The sequence below is a fragment of the Tasmannia lanceolata genome, unplaced genomic scaffold, assembly GCF_043159265.1.
Source record: "Tasmannia lanceolata isolate RefF3 unplaced genomic scaffold, GAP_Taslan_0.1 ptg000018l, whole genome shotgun sequence".
NCBI classification, from domain to species: Eukaryota; Viridiplantae; Streptophyta; class Magnoliopsida; order Canellales; family Winteraceae; genus Tasmannia; species Tasmannia lanceolata.
Genome location: NW_027518695.1, coordinates 67,479,287 through 67,499,933, shown reverse-complemented (window position 1 = coordinate 67,499,933; position 20,647 = coordinate 67,479,287). Strand labels below are relative to the sequence as shown.

Here is a 20,647-nt window from a genome sequence, read left to right as displayed (position 1 = left end):
TAGTTACCAAAAACTGCCATAAGTGATGCTGAATGACAAAGTTGAAGTGATGCTGAACTGCCATAAGCAAGTTTGAGTGATGCAAGAATATACCTCAAAGGAGTTAGTTTAGTTTGATTTCTGTGTGGAGGTTGCTTGGTTTGTAATTATTTTCGTAGGGTTATGTCCTGTTGGTTGTTGCTGAAGTGCTGGGGATCATTACTCTATAACTTGTCACTTAGGTTAAAATGGTGGGGACCATTATTGCACTTTATAACTCAAATCACTTAAGTTGTAAAGGTGTGTGACCTATTACTCAAGTGAAGTTTGACTAAGCAATTTTATTTTTATTTGGAGGGTTGAGATTAGAAGATATGAAAGGTTGTGATTAGTTTTAGGGTTATGGAATGTATACACAAGTTGGGGACTGCTTCTAATTATCGTGATTCTTTTTCCCAAGCTACCTTACATTTTATTCATATCCTTCCTTAGTAAATCTGGGCTTCTAGGTTGCGTAAAATTGGTCTCAGAGCCAGAATAACCCATGACTGCATGTGAGGGAGGACATGTTGGTCATGTAAATCAAACTCGACATGAAGAAATATAAGAGTTGTGGAGAACTATAGCAGATCTAACTCGTGAGTTGCAAAACTTACGACGTAGGGAGCAAGCGGAAGCCCAAACAAAGATATCGAAAGGCATCTCTTTGACCATACAGAAGGTATCGATGGAGAGGATAGCAATGAATTTAGGGAAATCCTCTTTCATGTGCGAACATGTCGTGTATATCCTAAGCGCAACAACCTTGAGGAGCGGCTGGATAGGGCATTGGACCTAAATGATGGGGTTTCCGATAGAGCTACCAAATTTTAGTGGAAGTGTTAGAAGTGTATATGTGCCTAAGGGCACTTTGGTCCTTGTACTCTTTTCTCTATTAAATAAACACATAAGTGAGGGGGAGCTATCCCTAACTCACTCTTACCCTCTCAATCGCTTCTCTCCTCTCCTCTTCTCTTCTCCTTTCTTGCAAAATGGTATCAAAGCCCTCGGGTTGTAGCACTGTAGGGACCTCCATTGGATCCCCCCTCTCTTCTTCTTCACTCTTCTCCTCCTCCCATGCCACCACCAGGCCACCGCATATTCCACGCCACCACAAGCCCACCCCGTTTTCTCGCCGGAAACCATCATCCCGACCCTCGACACCTCATCTCCCACTCCACCACCAGCCCACCCCATCTCAGCATACATCAACCCAACCCTAATCCCCTACCGTACTCCTGCCGGACCCCCTACCTCCTCAAAACCTCATCTTGAACCCCCTCCCCCTCTCTGTTGAGAGTGAAGAGAGTGAAGAGAATGAGTGAGCTAGAGAGTACTCCCCCTCACTTATGTATTAATATAAGAAGAGAAACAGTACAAAGGCTAAACTATCCTCAGGCACACACACTTCTAATACTCCCCCTCAAGCTGGAATGTATAAATCATGCATTCCTAGCTTGTTACAAATATCATTTAGTTTAGCTTTACATAAAGGCTTGATAAAAACATCGGCTAGCTGATCTGTTGAGTGAGTGAAAGAAGTATGTATCTCCCCTTTTTGGATTCTTTGGCGCATCCACTCCGAGTAAGTGGATAAAATGCGGGTGAGGTTGTCAACCCCAGAATAAAGGATAGTGGCAAGCTCCCAGATGTGTTTGGAGGTCGGAAAGCACATCATGGTGCCAGCGACATGAGGGGCCATGCTCTGGCAGAGAAGTGTGCGAATCAAGGCATCATCTTGCTTCCATCGAGCATAGGAAGGATCCGTAGAAGAGGGAGGATCGTGCCTAATGAAGCGAATCCATCCTCGAGTGAGGAGATATGTCTCACCATTTTCCAACGCATATAATTGGACCCATCTAGTTTGGTTGTGGTCATCTGTGGGAATGAGCCGACGAAGAAGATGCCCAAGGTGGAGAGTTGCACGGACCTCATGGGTCATGCCAATAGAAAGATCCTCGATAACTAGAGGCTCCATGAACATAAAGTGAGAAGGAAACTTTCACCCACAACAACAACAACAAATAAAAAAGGAATTGAGAACCACTAGATGGACCCAGAAATCATGCCGCGGCCCTGAAGATAACCAATGACGGGAGTAAACATGGTACAACGACCAAGAAAGAGACTTACAAAGAAGATCAGATCTGCAGGAAGAAAGAGAAAGGAGGTCTAGGATGATTTAAGTCGTGGAAGATAAGGGGTTTTGACCCCAAGAGGGAGAAAAAGAACCCCTCGATGTTAGGTTAGGGTTTGAGTCTACTGCAGGATGGAGTGGGTTTAATGGTGAGCGTGGGATATGGTGGAGTTTCTATGGAAGAGGCTAGGGTTGAGATGGAGTGGAGATGGAGAGTATCGCTGCGATAGGGAGGAGGGGCATGGGATACGGCAGGGAGGGACGTTGAGATGGAGGGGCGTGGAGATGGAGGCTAGGGTTGAGATGTAGTGGAGATGGATGATACGACAGGGAGGGGTGTGGGTTACGGCAGGGAGTGAAGGGAGACTTGAGGGGGGAAGAGGTTAGGGTTACTACAATGGCGTGGAGAGGCATGGGATATGACAGATGGAGTTGAGGAAGAAGGGTGGAGGAGCAAGGCAGAGGAAGGAAGAAGGAAGCAAGGGAGGCTTCCAATGGTGGTCCTTAGGGCACTAAAAACCATAGTGCTCTGATACCATGTTGAGAGTGAAGAGAGTGAAGAGAGAGAGTGAGTGAGTTAGAGAGTGCTCCCCCTCACTTATGTATTTATATAAGAAGAGAAACAATACAAAGACTAAACTAACCTCAGTCACACATACACACTTCTAACCAATGTTTAAAAACTCGTTGACTCGAACTCCCCCATGTCGACTCCCTTTTACCTTGGCCATGTTCCGCGTTGCACCGCATTCCGCATTTTGCCCTACAGAGTCAATAAAAAATCCTTTGATTCTCCCCAGTTATGATCGCTTAAACCGAGTACTCAGCCGCGTCAAGCGCGTTCTTGGCCACGTCTGTGCCTAGTCAACAAGGATTTTTCTTGGCCGCGTTCCGCTTCACATCCGCATTTTTAAACACTGCTTCTAACACCCTCTACACCTCTCCACAACCCTCAACCCTAACCCTAATCCTGCAGGCAGATCCCCTCACTCCTCATACCCTCATACCGACCCCCATCTCCTCTACGCCTCTCAACCCTCACACGCATTTGCGATACATACTTGTCGTGGATGATGCGCTTCTAGCATGGCGATACACCCCTAGCTGCATTCTACTCTAGCCCGGCAACAGGGTCAGATCCTCGTTGTTCACTTCCTTGACGCCTTGGCCCTGACTTTCTGCATCACAGACAATAGATTATTGGCTCCGGTTCCATTCCATCCCTCACGGAGGTTTACTCTCGTGCACAACAATGTATCCAGCATGGTTAATCTCATGTTGTGCCTGTCGATGGTTCTGCCCTTGCAAGATATGATAGTGGTGACAGTTCTAGCCGCGGTGGTGGTAACTTTGACCGTGTTAGGGGTCGACGAGGTTGTGGAGGTGGCTGAGATTTTGGCGGTGGCCGTGTTACAGGTGGGCCTGACCACCCTTATTGCACTCACTGTCAGATGCCAGGGCATCGTGTTGATACTTGCTATGCCTTACATCTCGAGCTCCGTCCACATTGTTCTACTCATAATACTGCCGCCAGCCTTCCTGATGCACTTACATCATCCTCTGTCCCGTGATCTTACCTTACCAAGGTCAGGGGCATCGCCATGTTCTATTTTTTATTGACCCGGAAATCCGGTGCTTTATTTACAGCTATGTATTTAAAGCAAGTAGAGCAACACATAGTGATACTTTTGTTGTCTCCAAGGCCAACTTTGAGGAGCTTCAACACATTCTTGCGAGCATCCGGTTTCCTACTGCGGGATTTGCACAGCAAGGTAGTTCACCTGCCTCTCTTCTCACCACCACCAGCTCCTGTATTACTGATTCAGGGGCATCCAACCACATGACGGGTAATTCTGCTTCACTTAGTTCATTTCGGCGGTTTCACTATGTCTCTCATTCTATTACTCTCGCCGATGGGACTACTGCTCCCATTTCTGGTGTTGGCATTCTTTCCCCTCATTCCGGACTTACCTTATGCTATGTACTTTATGTTATCAATTCTCATTTTATTTACATTCTATTAGCCAACTTACTAAGAACCTTAACTGTCCTGTCTGTTTTTTTCCTTTTTCCTGTCTATTTCAGGATCTCTCGACTGGGAGGATGATTGGTTCGAGACGTGAGGTCGATGGGCTTTATCGTCTAAGAAAAATATTCCCAAGGTCAAGAATAAGAAAACTTTCAAGAAGTCAACCAAGTCCAATGATGCATGCTTCCAATGTGGAAAAGTTGCCCATTAGAAGAGTAATTGTAGAATACTTAGCAACAAAATAGAGCAACAACACTTCTTAAGGTATGTTGCAGAAACCAATTTGATTGGTCCTGCTTATTCCTGTTGTGTGGATACTAGTGCAACCTCACATGTATGCAATTTTTTGCAGGGGTTCAGGAAAAGCAGAAGGTTGATTGAGGGCGAACTCTACCTACAGGTTGGAACGGATGCACAGTTGCAATCCACGTTGTGGCTGATCTACCTAGCATTTTCAGAAGGATATTTACGTTTAAATAATTGTCTATATGTATCTTCCATTAAAAGAAATTTAAGTTCGATTTCTAAACTTTTGATTGATGGCTATTCTACAAATTTCAATAAAAGTAGCGTTTTTATTAAACACGGAAATTCCTTAATTACAGAAGGTACATTAGTTGACGGATTATTTATAGTAAACGCCTTAGAAAATGTAAGTAATATTTAGGATATTCCTATTCAAAATATTCGAAACCTTAAAAGGACAAGGAATACTACTAATCCACACATCTATGGCATCTTCGATTATGCCATATTAACCTAGATAGGATTACAAGATTGGTAAAAGGCGGACCATTAGATTCTATCCAAGTGGAACCTTTTCCAACTTGTGAACCATGTCATCAAGGTAAAATGACCAAAATTCCCTTCGAGGGCAAGAGTGGAAGATCCCAAGATTTGTTGGAAATTATACATAGCGATGTATGTGGACCCATTTCTCATCCGGCAAGAGGAGTGCTGATATACTTTGTGACTTTTACGGATGACCATTCAAGGTACGAATATTTGTACTTTATGCGACGTAAGTCTGAGACCTTTGAAAAGTTCAAAGAGTTCAAGAATGATGTAAAGAATCAATTAAATAAAAGAATAAAGACTCTTTGCTCTGATTGAGGTGGAGAGTATCTCTCGAATGAGTTTAGGGATTACTTAAAGGAAAATGGAATTATCTCTCATTGGATCTCGCGTGCAACACCAGAATTGAATGGTGTTTCAGAACGAAGAAATAGGACTTTGTTGGACAATGTCCGTTTTATGATGAGTTTCGCAGAAGCACCTCTTTTTCTATGGGGATATGCCCTAGAAATGACGCTCTATGTCTTAAACCGTCTCCCAACTAAATCAATACCATCTACTCCATATGAGATATGGACTGGCAAGAAACCCTCATTAAATCATATAAGGATAGGGGGTGTCCCGCACATGTTAGGAAGATAAGTGCTGATAAGATGGAGACAAGAACCGAAGGTGTATTTTCATTGAATATCCCAAGGAAACAAAGGGTTATATATTCTATAACCCAAACGAGCAAACTGTTTTGTAAGTAGGAATGTGGTATTTTTGGAAGAAGAGTTAATCCAAAATACTGTCAAGAGGGATAGAATTGTCTTAAAAGAGCAACCAGAGATTCCAATGGAGAAAAAGGAAGACAATGAGCAAGAACCCACTATACTTATACAAGCACTCTGTCGAGCAATAGAACTTTGTTGGACATGATCCGGTCTATGATGAGTTTTGAAGAAGCACCTCTGTTTTTATGGGGATATTTCCTAGAAACTTGGCTGTATGTCTCAAACCGTGTTCCAACTAAATCAGTATCATCTACTCCATATGAGAGATGGACTGCAAGGAAACCCTCATTGAATCATATAAGGATATGAGGATGTCCCGCACATGTTAAGAAGATAAGTGCTGATAAGTTGGTGACAAGAGCTGAAAAGGTATATGTTCATTGGATATTCTAAGGAAACAAAAGGGTTATATTTTCTATAACCCAAGCGAGCAAAACTGTTTTGTAAGCAGGAATGTGGTATTTTTGGAAGAAGAGTTCATCCAAAATACTATCAAGAGGGATATGATTGCCTTGGAAGAACTACCTGAGATTCCAATGGAGAAAGAGGAAGACACTGAGCAAGAATCCACAATACCTATACAAACATCCCGTCGTAGTAGTAGGGCGATCAACCAACCAGATAGACTTATCTACTTGGGTGAAATATATGATATGGATAAAAACGATAATGATCCCCTCAACTACAAAGAAGCGATGTCAGACATCGATGCGGGAAAATAGATGGAAGCTATGAAATCCAAAATGGACTCAATGTATACTAGCGGGGTCTAGATTTTAGTTCATTCACCATAGGCATTAAGCCCATTGAATGCAAATGGATCTTCAAGAGGAAGAAAGGCCCTGACGGTAAGGTAGAGGCCTATAAAGCACGGTTAGTGGCGAAAGGATATAGTTAAAAGGTTGGAATTGACTATGAAGAAACCTTCTCACCGGTAGCCATGCTAAGATCTGTAAGGATTCTGTTAGCTATCTCAGTACACTATGACTGCGAGATTCGACAGATGGATGTCAGAACCACTTTCTTGAATGGAAACATTCAAGAGGATATCTATATGATCCAAGCAGAAGGTTTTGAAGCTGCCGGAGAAGGAAGTCAAAATGTCTGCAAGTTGCAAAGATCCATTTATGGATTAAAGCAAGCATGCCGCAGTTGGAATCTGCGTCTTGATTAACCAATCAAAGAGTTTGGCTATACTCAAAACGTAGATGAGGCATGTGTTTATAAAAGGTCAGTGGGAATGTTGTGACATTTCTTGTTTTGTATGTAGATGACATTCTACTAATTGGGAATGATGTTGGAATGTTGTCCATTGCAAAAGTATGGCTTTCTAGCACCTTTGCTATGAAGGATTTGGGTGAAGCGTCCTATATCCTAGGCCTTAAATTCTTTAGAGATCGTAAGAATATGACACTTGGACTATCACAAGAAGCTTACATAGATAAGATATTAAGCTTACATAGATAAGATATTGGCCAAACTCATAAAAAAAGAAAAGATATTGGCCAAGTATCATATGGCTGATTCCATGAAAGGGTTAATACCCTTTAGGCGTGGAATCAAACTCTCTAAGATGTCTCCTAAGACATCTGAAGAGAAGGAAGAAATGAACAGGGTTCTGTACGCCTCAGCAGTAGGAAGCTTATGTATGCCATGTTATGTACAAGGCCGAATATTTATTTCTCTGTAAGTGTGTTAGTAGATATCAATCAACCCCAGGTCCAGAGCATTGAACAGCAGTCAAGCATATTTTTAAGTACCTCAGAAGAACTAAATATTATTGTTTGGTATATGGAGGAGACGAATTAGTTGTTTCTAGATATATCGATGCGGATTTTCAGTCAGATGTTGATGACATGAAATCTTTATAAGGATTTGTCTCCACCTTAGCTAATGGAGCAGTTTCATGATGGAGCTGCAAGCAAAACACCACGGTGAACTCTATGACTGGGGTAGAATACATCGCTGCAAGTGATGTGGCGGAGGAGGCGGCATGGCTGTAGAAGTTTATAGACGAACTTGGAGTCGTACCCTCTGTTGAGAGACCTATTATGTTGTATTGTGATAACAGCGGGGCGATCGCTCAAGCAAAGGAACCAAGGTCTCAACAGAAGTCAAAGGACGTCCTTAAGAAATATCATTTGATACTAGAAATTATCGACAGAGGGGATGTGGCCATAGCTAAAGTAGCTTCAGTAGATAACGTGGTAGATCCTTTCACCAAGTCCCTTAGTCAAAAGGTTTTTGACAAGCAGCTGGAGGGAATGGGTCTTAAATACATGCATGACTGGCTTTGAGGGCAAGTGGGAGATTGTTAGAGTATATGCCCTGAAAAGCTAGTAGAATGACATTTAGTAATCAATAAAGATTTATTTCGTGACATAAATGGGTAATTATATTAATGAATGTGTGTGATGTGCTTGTTTATTAACACATGTTCGTCCTTAGGTAACATAGTAGAAATGCCATGCTTAAAGGATTCACAGATCCAAGGGAGCAAGGTGATATGGCATTACGGTTCTAAGCAAGCCTTAATAGTTCCTAGTTGGGAAAGAGACTGGACATCTCTTTCTGTATACAACCAGCACCGGTCTTGCCTACATGCACGTGTCGTCAGGTGACTTATCTCGGTCATCTGGGCAGTGGACCCTAAGCAAGAAGAGTGCGTACGATTATTGGATCGCGCAACCGAACGGGATCAAACAAAGAACAACTTGTGGACAAGATATTGTAAAGTTGTTCTTCTAGACAGGACCCTTCACATATCCTTAGACCTGAGGGATCTTATTGGCCTGTCAGCCCGTTCTAGGGTCTTAGTTTATCTCATAGTGATTTTAGTTTAGAGTTACATTCGGATAGAGCTATATCTTAGAGCAAACCCTCGGGACCATTAGTGATACTCAGCATGTGATTCTTCGCCCTAAAATTTAGGAATTAACATCTACAATTTTATCAAAGCGGTAGGCCTATTAAATAGCCTGGCCAGGCAGACTTGATAAAATGTTTATCGGAATGTTTTATAAAACATTGAAATGTTTTCAAAGGATTTTACGAATACATTTGGAGGCCGAACACCGCTTGACCAAAATGGTATACCATGAGTGGGCCAAGGAGGTAAGAGGTCTCCACCCCCCATATCACTAAACTCAGTAGATGTAGTCAAGAAGAAAGGACTTGCACATACAAGATGTGATGATCTGACGGTCATCTTCAGGGTTATGTCTCGATGGAGGCCACTGACCTAATGCGAGTGTAGTAAGATTATAGAGCAAGATCGCAGTGGGACCCACCATAGGGTTTTACAGGATCGACTGTCAGATTCCTGCGACGATCTCAACCATAACTCGAATGACCCGGTAACATCCAAACGGATTGGAGTTCCGCATTTTATGTAATTGCACTGACGGATATGATCTATTGGATTAATGTGGATATTTATTAATTAAATAAATAAATATATATATATATATGTTGATATATGTATATATACATGTCTTTGTTAGTTAAGTAACAAGAGTGTGTAGGAGAAATTTTCGAGAACAAAATTGGAGCCGTATAGCTCCCATTGGATGCGAGTTATTAATTATTTAAGTGAATAGTTAATTATTCATTTATTATACATTATTATATATTATTAATGTGATTAATAATAATAAGTATAATAATGTGAAATCCAAATGTGGATAGTTATTCCCAAACTGGTTTTGCAAGAGGTGCGAAATTGGAATGGAATAGGGAATTGGAATTGTCCTACACTTTGGATAAGGTTGGTGGGGCCTACCACACGTCCAAAATAGATGGGAGAGTTGGGGAAAATGTTTCCCAATTGTTCTAGGAGTTCGTATTGCATTACAACTCCTCTTTGGATAGGAATTGCTCAAATGAAGCTTTTAGACTTTGAGTAATTCATTTCCAACTCGAACACTTATTGGATAAGGCCTTAATGGGCTGGAGAGTGACTCAAATGTACATCTCCCAATCAGTAGGGGGCGCCACTCAACCTTGAACGTTTGGGAAGAGTCTCAATGCTTCGAGGACTTTCAATGCTACTTGGTTTCCCAATTTGATAGGAATTGGGAGAGAAACAAGGACAAACCAAACCAAACTCTTTTTGAATAAATAAGGGAAAGGGCTGAACGTTTTCTGATGCTTGCGAAGCTCAAAAATTCGTCCCCCTCTTCTCCCCTCTTGGAAAATCGTTTTCCACTCTCTCCCTCCATTATTTTCCAATTGTTGGAATTCACACTATAGTTTTGTAGAGAAAGGCTTCCAATTTAATTCTCTGATCTCTACAATAAGGGTACTGATTAGATCAGACCTTGTTCAAGTGAATAAGAGTTATTCACATCCGCAATCAACGGTGCAAAGAAAAGAATCCATAGGTTCAACTTGCGGTGTTCTCGGCGTTCAGAACGATCGCAACCATTCGAGGAGTAGATCAAGCAGCGTGGTTTCTTAATTTCTTCTTCAAAGAGGTATTTACTTATGTTTAATTAACATAATTAACTAATCTAGACTCTAGGATCTTCGGCAAAAGCAAGATCGAAAAGAAAAATTTAAAGTTCTATGCGATTTTTGTTTCCGCTGCGTATAGTGATCTTGCCGGAAGGGGATAACCTTCCTTCAGTGGAAGCATGCTTCAGGAGTTCTGGGGGTGGCACTAATTGAGGAGAAGATGAGAGAGCACCGCTTAAGATGGTTTGGGCATATCCAACGTAGGCCTTTGGATGCTCCAGTGAAAAGAAGTGACTTGTGCCAAGTTGATGGAGTAAAAAGAGGTAGGGGCAGAATAATAACAACTGGGGTAGAAAATGTGAAGAAAGACTTGATGGCTAGGACCATAACAAAGAATATGACCTTAGATAGGAGAGAATGGAAGAAAATGATCCATGTAGATGAATCCTACTAGTGTCAGGATTAGACTTAAGTCATTTAGAGCCGGGTAGATTCTTTCACCTTCTTCATGAAATTTGCTATAGGATTCATTAGTCGACCCCAACTAGTTTGAGACAAAGGCTTAGTTGAGTTGAGTTGAGTTGTTGTAGTGGTTTACGTTGCAATCCACCTTGTTGGTGCTTCTACACGTGTGTAGTTGCCTTCTGTAGTTTTACGCATTCGTTGTCGTTGTAATGGTTTGCGTTGCAATCCACGTTGTTGGTAGCTGTATGCCCGGTCGTTAGCGTTGCTTTCGGCCTTGTTGTTGTTGGTGGCTATATGCCCGGTCGTTAGCTTTGCTTTTGGCCTTGTTGTTGTTGGTGTCTATATGCCTGGTCGTTAGTGTTGCTTTCAGCCTTGTCGTTGTTGGTGGCTATATGCCCGGTCGTTGGCGTTGCTTTCGACCATGTTGTTGTCCAGGCCATGGTTTTAAATTTCGGTTTCGCACTACCCATTTCGGTCGCGGCCGAAATCCGGTAATCATAATGAAAATATTATTTAACTACGTACTTAATTTAACAATAAAAAAATTACGTACTTAATTTCCGCCGAAATTACCTAAATTTCTGACGGTAGTCTGATTCAGGGGGAGCTCGTTGTTTTGGTGGCTGTTAATCTCCGCCGAAATTTCTGACGGTGGTGCTGATTCTTGGGGAGCTCGTTTCTTTGGTGGCTGTTAATCTCGTTGTTGTACTCGATGTGGCTGTTGCCCCTTTTTGTTATTATATATTTCACTATGTTGCCCCTTTCCGCCGAAATTACCTAAATTTCTCTGATTCAGGGGGAGCTCGTTGTTTTGGTGGCTGTTAATCTCCGCCGAAATTACTGAAATTTTTGGTGGTGCTGATTCATGGGGAGCTCGTTTCTTTGGTGGCTGTTAATCTCGTTGTTGTACTCGATCTGGCTGTTGCCCCTTTTTGTTATTATATATTTGACTATGTATTCAGCCCACCAGTTTGAAGGGGGGGGGGGGGGGGGGTTGTACATCTATCTTAATTGAATGTAAAGTAACTCATAAAACTAAATATTACTAAAGTGACTCATAAAACGTGTCTCTACCCAATAAAACATATTCTAATGTCAACATCTATTGTAATTGAATGTAAACAACATCCCATTACATTTCTTCAAAGTTGATAATAATTTGGTGGAAGTGGCTAATTCCAGAGCTACCAGAACGAGCCTCCTTAAGTTATTGTAGGTTAAAGACACTCAATATGAAGCAAATTGTGGTCTTCAATACAGATTTTCATTTTGATTCTAGAACAAGGATGCCAAGTAAGGGAATCATGTCTTACTTTCTTCGTACAAGTACCTATCCAAATGAGTTGTTAGGTCTTTTCTCAGTGCTATCTCAAAAAAATGACGCATATCAAAGGACACATACCATACCAGATGATATTTAGTCCTTGGCTCTGAGTCAATGGAGATTAATTGAAGAGTTCTTGAAAGTTGGTATTATTCTCAATTGGGAATCCGCATAATGAATTTCAACACAATTATGGATGTTTCTTAGTGGCATGAAGTGCCACACATCCTTATTGGGTGAATCATATTACTATCAATATCCTGCGTTCACAGTGGAAGATCCTTTGTTTGTGGCTCAATTTAACTGATGGTTTGGTACTTCTATATCATGTAGAAATCCATTTTCACCATTCTCTGTGTTTTTGTTTAATAAGATGTTTGGACGTGTCTTGAATACTGCTATTTACATTATTTTTTCTGCAGTGTGGTAGTTTCTATCCAAAATATTTTCGAGGTTTTTCATTTTATTTACACATTATTGTGGGCATTTTATTAATACATGGACCTGTTTACCCTTATATTTCTTTGTAGATGCTTGATGTTAACTATGATCCGTGTGAATTTGCTCTAGGAAAATACAAGCACAGTCACTAATCCAGTGAACACTCAAGATGGGACTACTGCATCTATTATGATACAAGCTGACTCGAAAGTAACTGTTGAAAGGGATCTTGTTTCACAATCTGAAGAAGAGGACATGGAGGCTCTTCTTGGCACGTACGTATTATTTCATTATTTCCTGTGGTTAAATAATCCCACTCTGCTTTCCGCTGCTGTAAAGTACTCATAGCTTGTCAAATGTGTAATTTAATGGAAACCACACACAGTGAATGTTTCTAAATATTTTTGATTGTTTTGGGTGAAGGAGTGTCTTGGGGCATATACCTACTTTATACTAGACTTTAGTCTGAAATTCAAAAATTGTTCATTTGTATTTGTTGCACTCTCTCCGCTCTTTTATCTTTTCCATTTTCTTTTCTTTGGTGGACTGTTATAATGTTAGACGTGGTTTGAGACTTATCAGAACAAATTTTCTTAGCCTAATTGAGTAACAATTCAATATCATCTTGTTGGATTATTCTATTTCTGGTTCTTTTCATGAATGAATTTACCCTATCGGGAGGTTTTCCATGTTTTATAATTAGTTGCATCAAAGATCATAGAAGGGTTACTGTAACGACTAGGATTTGGGGCAAATTTTTAAACATGAATTTTTTAGAAATCCCAAAATCCGAATCGCTACCCCAAAAGGGAAACAAGCGGACTAAAAAAGAAACCCAATACGACTCACAAAGTAAAGGTACTTTGCCCGACAAGGCCGCATGGCCACACTATTTCCTTGATCCCTTTAGCTCCCTTATTTTATGTCCATGTCATAATGTCAACCTACAAGAGCTGTAGTAACTGAGTCAGGCAAAGTGGCAAACTGCACAAGTTTATAGTAGACTCATATAATAAAAGAACCATAATGAATTTGTATTACAATAATGATCTAAATGTATCAAACCTAGATAAGCAGTCAATCAAAGTAAGCAAAATGAGTGCCTCAAAAAGATCATGTGAAGGACAAGTGAAGGTAACCAATATAGGCAATTGAGAGAATCAACATAATATGGAATATCAATAATGTAACTTGTTAAGATGTCCAAAAGGATACAATTATGGGTAATTAAAAACGAAGTATCATATATCTCAATCTATAGCGTCATATGTATATACATGGATCATACATCACATACTTATTGTATGCGGATCAAGGTCATTATATATATATATATATATATATATATATATATATATATATATATATATATATATATATATATATATATGAGAGAACATTTCCTACACACTTGTGTAGGTAGTTACCTACACACTTCCTTAAAATACAGTGGAGGCCCACATTGTTTGGGTGATCCAAACAATTCATTTGAATGGTCCTCACATAGATAGGGTGTCCACAAAAAATCAGATCCATAGGATCATCCCAACCCTACGATTTGTGGAGGTAAAATGCCTACACAAGTGTGTAGGAAATGTTCTCTCTCTCTCTCTCTATATATATATATATATATAGATCAAATAAGAGTACCATACAAAAACATCATGTATATGCATATGGGCCAAAATAAAAAGATCCTAAATAGGGATTTCTGAAGTTCCTAAAGCATGGAAAACTGATAGATAAAGAAAAAAATCATAATATCAAAGTCATTACGAGAACCATTATCAGAAGAGTCAACTACAACTTGCCTTGAGTTTTCGTGAGTATGATGGGACGGCAAAAGTTAGCTCTAAGTATCAAATCGAAGGGTAACCTGTAAATATAACATGCCAAAGGTGTCAATCGGTTTTTCCTAATATTTTTAACTCCTACTTATTCCTCTTAACCTATTTGTTCCCACTTGAAAAATCTATTTCAAATCTATTCCTACTCATAAACCTACCTCTACCCTTTTTCCTTAAAAGACATATTTCGTATTCATATCCTATTTATGACATTTTCCTTATAAAAACTCATTAAGGCTAAATTTTAAACATAAGTACTGATTTTCTTTTTAAAACAATTGTATATCATTATTTTAATACTTATAAATCCTATCTTTTTGAAAACTATGATTAAAATAATTTTCTAACTCTTTTTAGGTGCTGATTTTAATGAAAATCAGCCCTTTAGGGCTTATATATTATTTATATATAGTATATCTTTAATGAGAAACAATATACATGCATTATATAACTGGTATATAAAAGAGTTTACATAAAACAGCCCATAAAAACACTCATACATGCTGATTTTTGAGAAAATCAGCCCTTTAAAGCATAAATATATTATAGTTATATCCCAAACTTCATAAAAGACAACATATGCATGCTATATAATATATATGTGATAGAATCTTCACAAAACATTCCATAAACATACTATTTTTATGCTGATTTTTGTGAATATTCACCCTTCAAAGCATATGCGATATACTTACATATCATATCCTTCATGAGAAATAATTTACATAATTTATATAACAATTATTCGATGAAATCTTTGCAAAACAGCCACTATTGTGTGCTGATTTGTATTAAAATCACTGACAAATCCCCACAAAATGACACACATACGTTTAGGCATCCAAAAACCATCTCTACTATATTTTAGATTACTCAAATTAGGGTTTTACATAAAGAAAATACAATACATATGTATTTAGGGTATAGGATCTTGAAAAGAAAATTTAAAACAAGTTTCTTGATTCGAAAGAAAATAAAGAAATCGATAAAACATTGTTAGAGACCTTGATTAGGTCAAAACAAGATCAACAAAAGGAAAAACTTTGAATTTAAACAAGAAATTACGAAAAACATAGTTTTCAGGCACTTACTCGAAGACGAAAAACCAATCGATGCAAAACCGTAGCTTTTCTTCTTCCTTTCTCCTTCTTCTCCTGTCTTCCTTTCCTTCAATTATTATGTGATTAAAAATAACCCTAGATGGGTTTAAGAAGGAGTCTAATTATTAGATTCCTAATTATAATCTAATACTAACTTAAGAGAGTGGAAATATCAATATTGGATTTCCTAACTTATTCTAATATATTATTAGTATTTAGGTTATATAAGGTTACTTTTAATTTTTTTTTTTAAAATAAAACAATATAAAAGTTGCCTAATAAGACAAAACTCGTAATTATGCCTAACTTTAACAGAAAAAGGGTCATAACTTGCTCAAATCACGTCCGAATCGCTAAATTTTGGGTCCGTTGGATAGGTATTTGAAATACCCATCTACCAGGACCAAAATCATGTCAAACGGACAAGATTTGATGCCCCAAAAATAGGTTATACTAAAAGTGACGAAAATACACTATGACCGCCGATTCTTAAGATCGCTTAATCAAATACGGGATAGGAAATACACAAGAATCTTACAGATTGAGGATCGATCAAATATTTAATTTACATATCCTATGGTTTGAAAACTCAAAATCGCAGATCTAGCCGTTAATCTTTGATCGTAAGATCTACGGCCTAGATTTAATTAGGATTTGTATCTTTATAGGCCCTTGGTGGGACCGGGTCATTACAGTTACTCGTAGGGTAAAAACACCAGGGTTTTTTGAAGCTTTCAAGCTTGGCTATTTGGAAGTCCTTTTTTATTTCCTACTTTTCTATGAGGCTTGCTAGAGCAAGCAAGGAATCTTAAGTGGATTCTATGATTTCCTGAAGCTATGTCGAGTTTTGGAGTGAATTTTGGAAGTAGTTCGGTTGTTGGTATGAGATTCATGAGATTGTTGAATTTTAAGAAGTGCTCTTTTATACTTGTCATTTGGAACTTTTGGTGTGGGTTGATAAACCTTCATGTGATGGACCTGTCCCAACATATCAATGGTTTTTAGCTGTGTTGTTATAGATCCCATCACTTAAACCATTCAAATGGGTGTATGACACTGCTTTTCCCCTTGGGAAAAATGGTATAACAATACCCTCTAAATTTTAAATACGAGAGGATCCAACAAGACAATAGAAGACAAGAGTATGTCATAAGATCCAAATATTGACATACTTTTGTCTTCTATTGTATTGTTCCTTTAAATTGAACTTTGATTTTTCCGGTTTCGGGAACTTGAGTATGTCATAAGATCCACTTTGGATCTAATGACATACTTTTGTCTTCTATCGTATTGTTCCTTTAAATTGAACTTGGTTTTTTCCAGTTTCGGGAACTTGAGTCATGGCGGCATGACTCGGGTGACATTTTTTTTTCTGGCAGGGAATATATTCGAACAAGGCAGAAATTTTGGTCCATCGTTCTCGAGTTAGATTTTGGGCCTCTTGAGCCTCTCAACATTTAAGTAGTTTTTTTGAATGCCATTTTTAGCGGCCGAAGAACCCGAGTAGATCCCCATGGCACATTTTTTATATTATTGGCTAGTTGATGGACGTGTTGTTTGGTAAAGTTTTGTCCTCCTTTCAGCATGTACAACTTCTGACAAATAAGACGACGAATGTGCTTGCCAAAGAGGGTGTCCATTGCCCCCACTTTGGCTATTTCTGATTTCTTTAAAATGATGTTGACTTGTTTTTTGTCTTTACTTTTGTAGTTTTGTTGCGGGACCCCTCGGTCCACTCTCTAGGTGTTATGCCTCCTTTTTTTTAGGGAAATGATTTCAACACAGCCATGTTTTGATACAAGACGCTCATGTTTCTTGTCTTTTAGTATTTAAAGAGCTGGAAAAAGGGTTTTTACGGTTCCCAAGAAGCACTCACGTGACAATTATATCCTGAAAGACAAGATACATGAGCGCATGTATCAAAACATAGTTGTGCTGAAATCATTTCCCTTTTTTATTATATTTCTCTCATCATTCAAGAAAAGTGATCCATTTGATTTGGGTGGGTTGGGTTTTTTGGTTGAAATGATAGTAGTTGGGAGAATTAGGGACATAAAAATAGCTCCCTAGGAATGTGGTAATGGATTTTTGGGGAGGAAACAAAGTTGATATAGGGAAATGTTATTCTTGGCTAATATGGGTGTAGATATTGTGATACAAATCATGAAGCAGAGCAGTTGATGAGAAGAAAAAAGAAAAAAAGAGAAGGGGAAATTTTATGAGTGAAGCCTGATGGAGGCTTCCAAAGTTGGTTTCCCAAGTCATGGAAATGTTTATGGAATGATGTAGGCCTTGCAAAGTTTATTTGAGTTTTATAGTTTCCTTATACATTGGGAGCTAGTTGATTTTGGAGCACAATGTAGTTGAAGGTCCCTAAGGTCCCTTTATTTGAGTTAGACAATTTGTAGTTTCAAGAAAAATAAAATAACATGAGGCTAGATTTGTAAGCATATGTTAACCAGAAAGTCCATCATTCTTAGAAGTCAAATTCCCAACACCCGTTCTTTCTTTATGAATGATAGATTAATTCATTAAAAAGAAGAGAAAGAGCAACGTAGATGATCAATTCAATGAAAAGAAAGAATGGATATAGTGAAAAGATAGCTAAAAGAACATAACAAAGCATCCGTCAAGGAGGAAGAAAGTTAAAAATAACCAAGTTATCCTTCCCAACACCCGCTCCAGCTTTCCGATCAAAAAGAGTCTAGGGTGTAACTCGAGGACTTCCTAAGAAGCCACCCATCCTAGTGCTACCCTTGCTCAAGCATGCTTAACTTCACTGTTCTGATCGGAACAAGTTCATTCGTGCTAGTATGATCTCACCCTTCCGTAGTTGTTATTGTCTATAGGTTCTCTGATAAGTCTCATTTCATGTAGATTTGTGTAGCTAGGTTCTTCGATGTGTCTAATTTCTGGATAATTTTGCGGAGAAAACTTGGAGATTTGGCAGAAATTGTCATCATCGCTTCCTTGCCATCTAGAGCTCACGATATTGATGTTCAGACCATAGTAGCCGAAAACTCCCTAGGCAGGTGGGAAACTCGTTTCTCCCAAAATGCGTTTCGGAAACGTTTCCAAAATGCGTGGGAAACATATGAGAAAATTATGGGAAATAGTGAGAAATGTATGGAAAACTCGTAGAAAACGTATGTGAAATGTGTGGGAAACATGTGTAGAACTTACAAAATTCATTTTGGAAAAAAAACACACCAAAAAAATTCTGGAATAAATATTAAAAATAAAAACAAGAGCATATATTGTAATAAAAAATAAAAATAAGAAATATTCAATTAGAAATTAGAAATTAACAAATTTTAAATATTAAAAATCATATATTTTGTGTTTTATTTGTGTTTTATATGCGTTTTCATGGACGTTTATGAAACGTTTCTAGCACGTTTCCTAAGACGTTTCCCATACGATTTTCTATCATTTTTCCGTTTCTCTTTTCCCCTCTATTTTTTCCCTTCTTTTCCGTTTCATGTTTCGCTTCCTGAATTCGTTTCCCACCCTGATAACTATGCTTCAGGTGGTAGAGGTGCAACATGGATTTCACTGGAGATACCTCGTACGTTGTTAAGTGTGTTGTCTGATCGACTTTTCCTCTTGGATAGCTTGAACCACTGAGCAGCCTAGCGATAATGGATTGGTTCTCAAGAAGAGGCATCCCAAGATAGGTAGAAAAGTGATACCATATAGATCTTGCCTCATCGTTGTCAATGCTTGCATGATTCAGCTCTTCTTTAGGCATGGCAGAACATATACACTTGGAAGGAAGAGGGACGGATATTTCCTTCATCGGCTATCTACATGGATTGCATTCATAAAAATGTTCCAAATGAAGCATCCAATTTTCGTTGGAAGATTCTTCCAAAGAATGTATACCACCTTCTCTTATGGTATGTTTGGTTGCACAAAAGCCAGGATGGCTTAGGAATTCTGGGTGGCTTTTGGGTGGCACGTCAGCAAAACCCATTGTTTGTTTTGCAACATGGCCTTGAAATACATGAAGACTACGAGGGGTTTTGGTCCCTTGTCAGCTGATTTGGTATGCATGTCACCTCCCTGCAAAAGTATTCAAAATCAAAGGAGTTTTACATGTAACTGGAATTCACCGTTTCTCTCTCTGTTGATTTGGTATGCTAATTTGGTATATGCATGTCCCTTGTCAGCTGGGTTTTGTTTGGTTTTTGGTTGGATTTCTGGGCTGTTTTTTGTATGGTCTTTGGCTTCTTTTTTGGATAGTTTTCTGGGATGCTTTTCATTTGGTAGTTGGATGGGTTTTGGGCTGGCTTTCGTTTGGTTTTTATGGGTTTTGGATGGTTTTGCTGGGTTAGTTTTTAATGTTTTTTTACAGATTGGTTTTCGGTTTTTTAGAAGCCTGTCAAAACTGGTTTTTACAAAGTTGATGGTTTTTACAAACCAGTTTTTATAAAATTGGTGGTTTTAAAAAACTGATGGTTTTTACGAAAGTGGTGGTTTCCTACTTTTTCTACAATGTATTTGGTGTTCTAGGGAAGTAGAAGCAAGAGGTTACTTGGAAGGCTTAATGTGTTTTCTCTCAATACTTGCTCCCTCGTTATGAAGGATTTGTTTAACATGATTGGGTTGGCTGCAGCGGAGCGGCCAAGGTCATGGAGGTGGTTGTCATCGTTTTTGAGCTTTAGATCTTTCAGAAGTGCTGGAAGTTACTTTTTGTCATACCTTAGGCAACTGATGTAGCAAACACTAGCTGTGTGTGGGTGCGTGGGTGGGTGTGTTGAGAGACTATGTCCCAGGTCTTACAAGGCTGACATGGCACACATTTTTGTATGTGGGAACCCAACATGAATGGAATACTATGAAAGCTTCTCACAAACTGGTGAGATCCTAGCCGTCTGGTCAATAACCAAAGAATCTTCACCCTATAGATATATCTATTTTAATTATAAAAAACTTTCCTTTTTATATGCACATATGGTTACCCATAATGGTGTTTCTTTATAATTTTTTCCTGTATTTGCTCTACATTGAATGTGATTGAGTACTTAAAGCCACTCAATTCAGATAATTGCAGCCATGCTATCTTTATGCAGGTATGTCATGGGCGTTGGTGAAGCAGAGGCATTTTCTGAAAGGTTAAAGAGAGAGCTTCAGGCTTTGGAAGCGGCAAATGTGCATGCAATTTTAGAAAATGAACCTTTGATAGAAGAGGTACCCCTTATATGATTTACTTTGTTGGAGATTAAAAATCTAGTTTATTGTCTCTTCTCAAACATTT

At 38.9% G+C, this 20,647-nt stretch overlaps 1 protein-coding gene across 2 annotated transcripts in view; it reads left to right on the top strand.

The window, feature by feature from the left end:
- LOC143849696 (exocyst complex component SEC3A-like) overlaps nucleotides 1-20,647 on the top strand; it is a 109,830-nt gene that overhangs the window by 15,476 nt on the left and 73,707 nt on the right. For both annotated transcript variants that reach the window (XM_077358852.1, XM_077358853.1), the window contains 2 exons: nucleotides 12,570-12,715; nucleotides 20,463-20,580. In XM_077358852.1, the coding sequence (XP_077214967.1) occupies nucleotides 12,570-12,715; nucleotides 20,463-20,580 (264 nt within the window). The remainder of the gene's footprint in view (nucleotides 1-12,569; nucleotides 12,716-20,462; nucleotides 20,581-20,647) is intronic.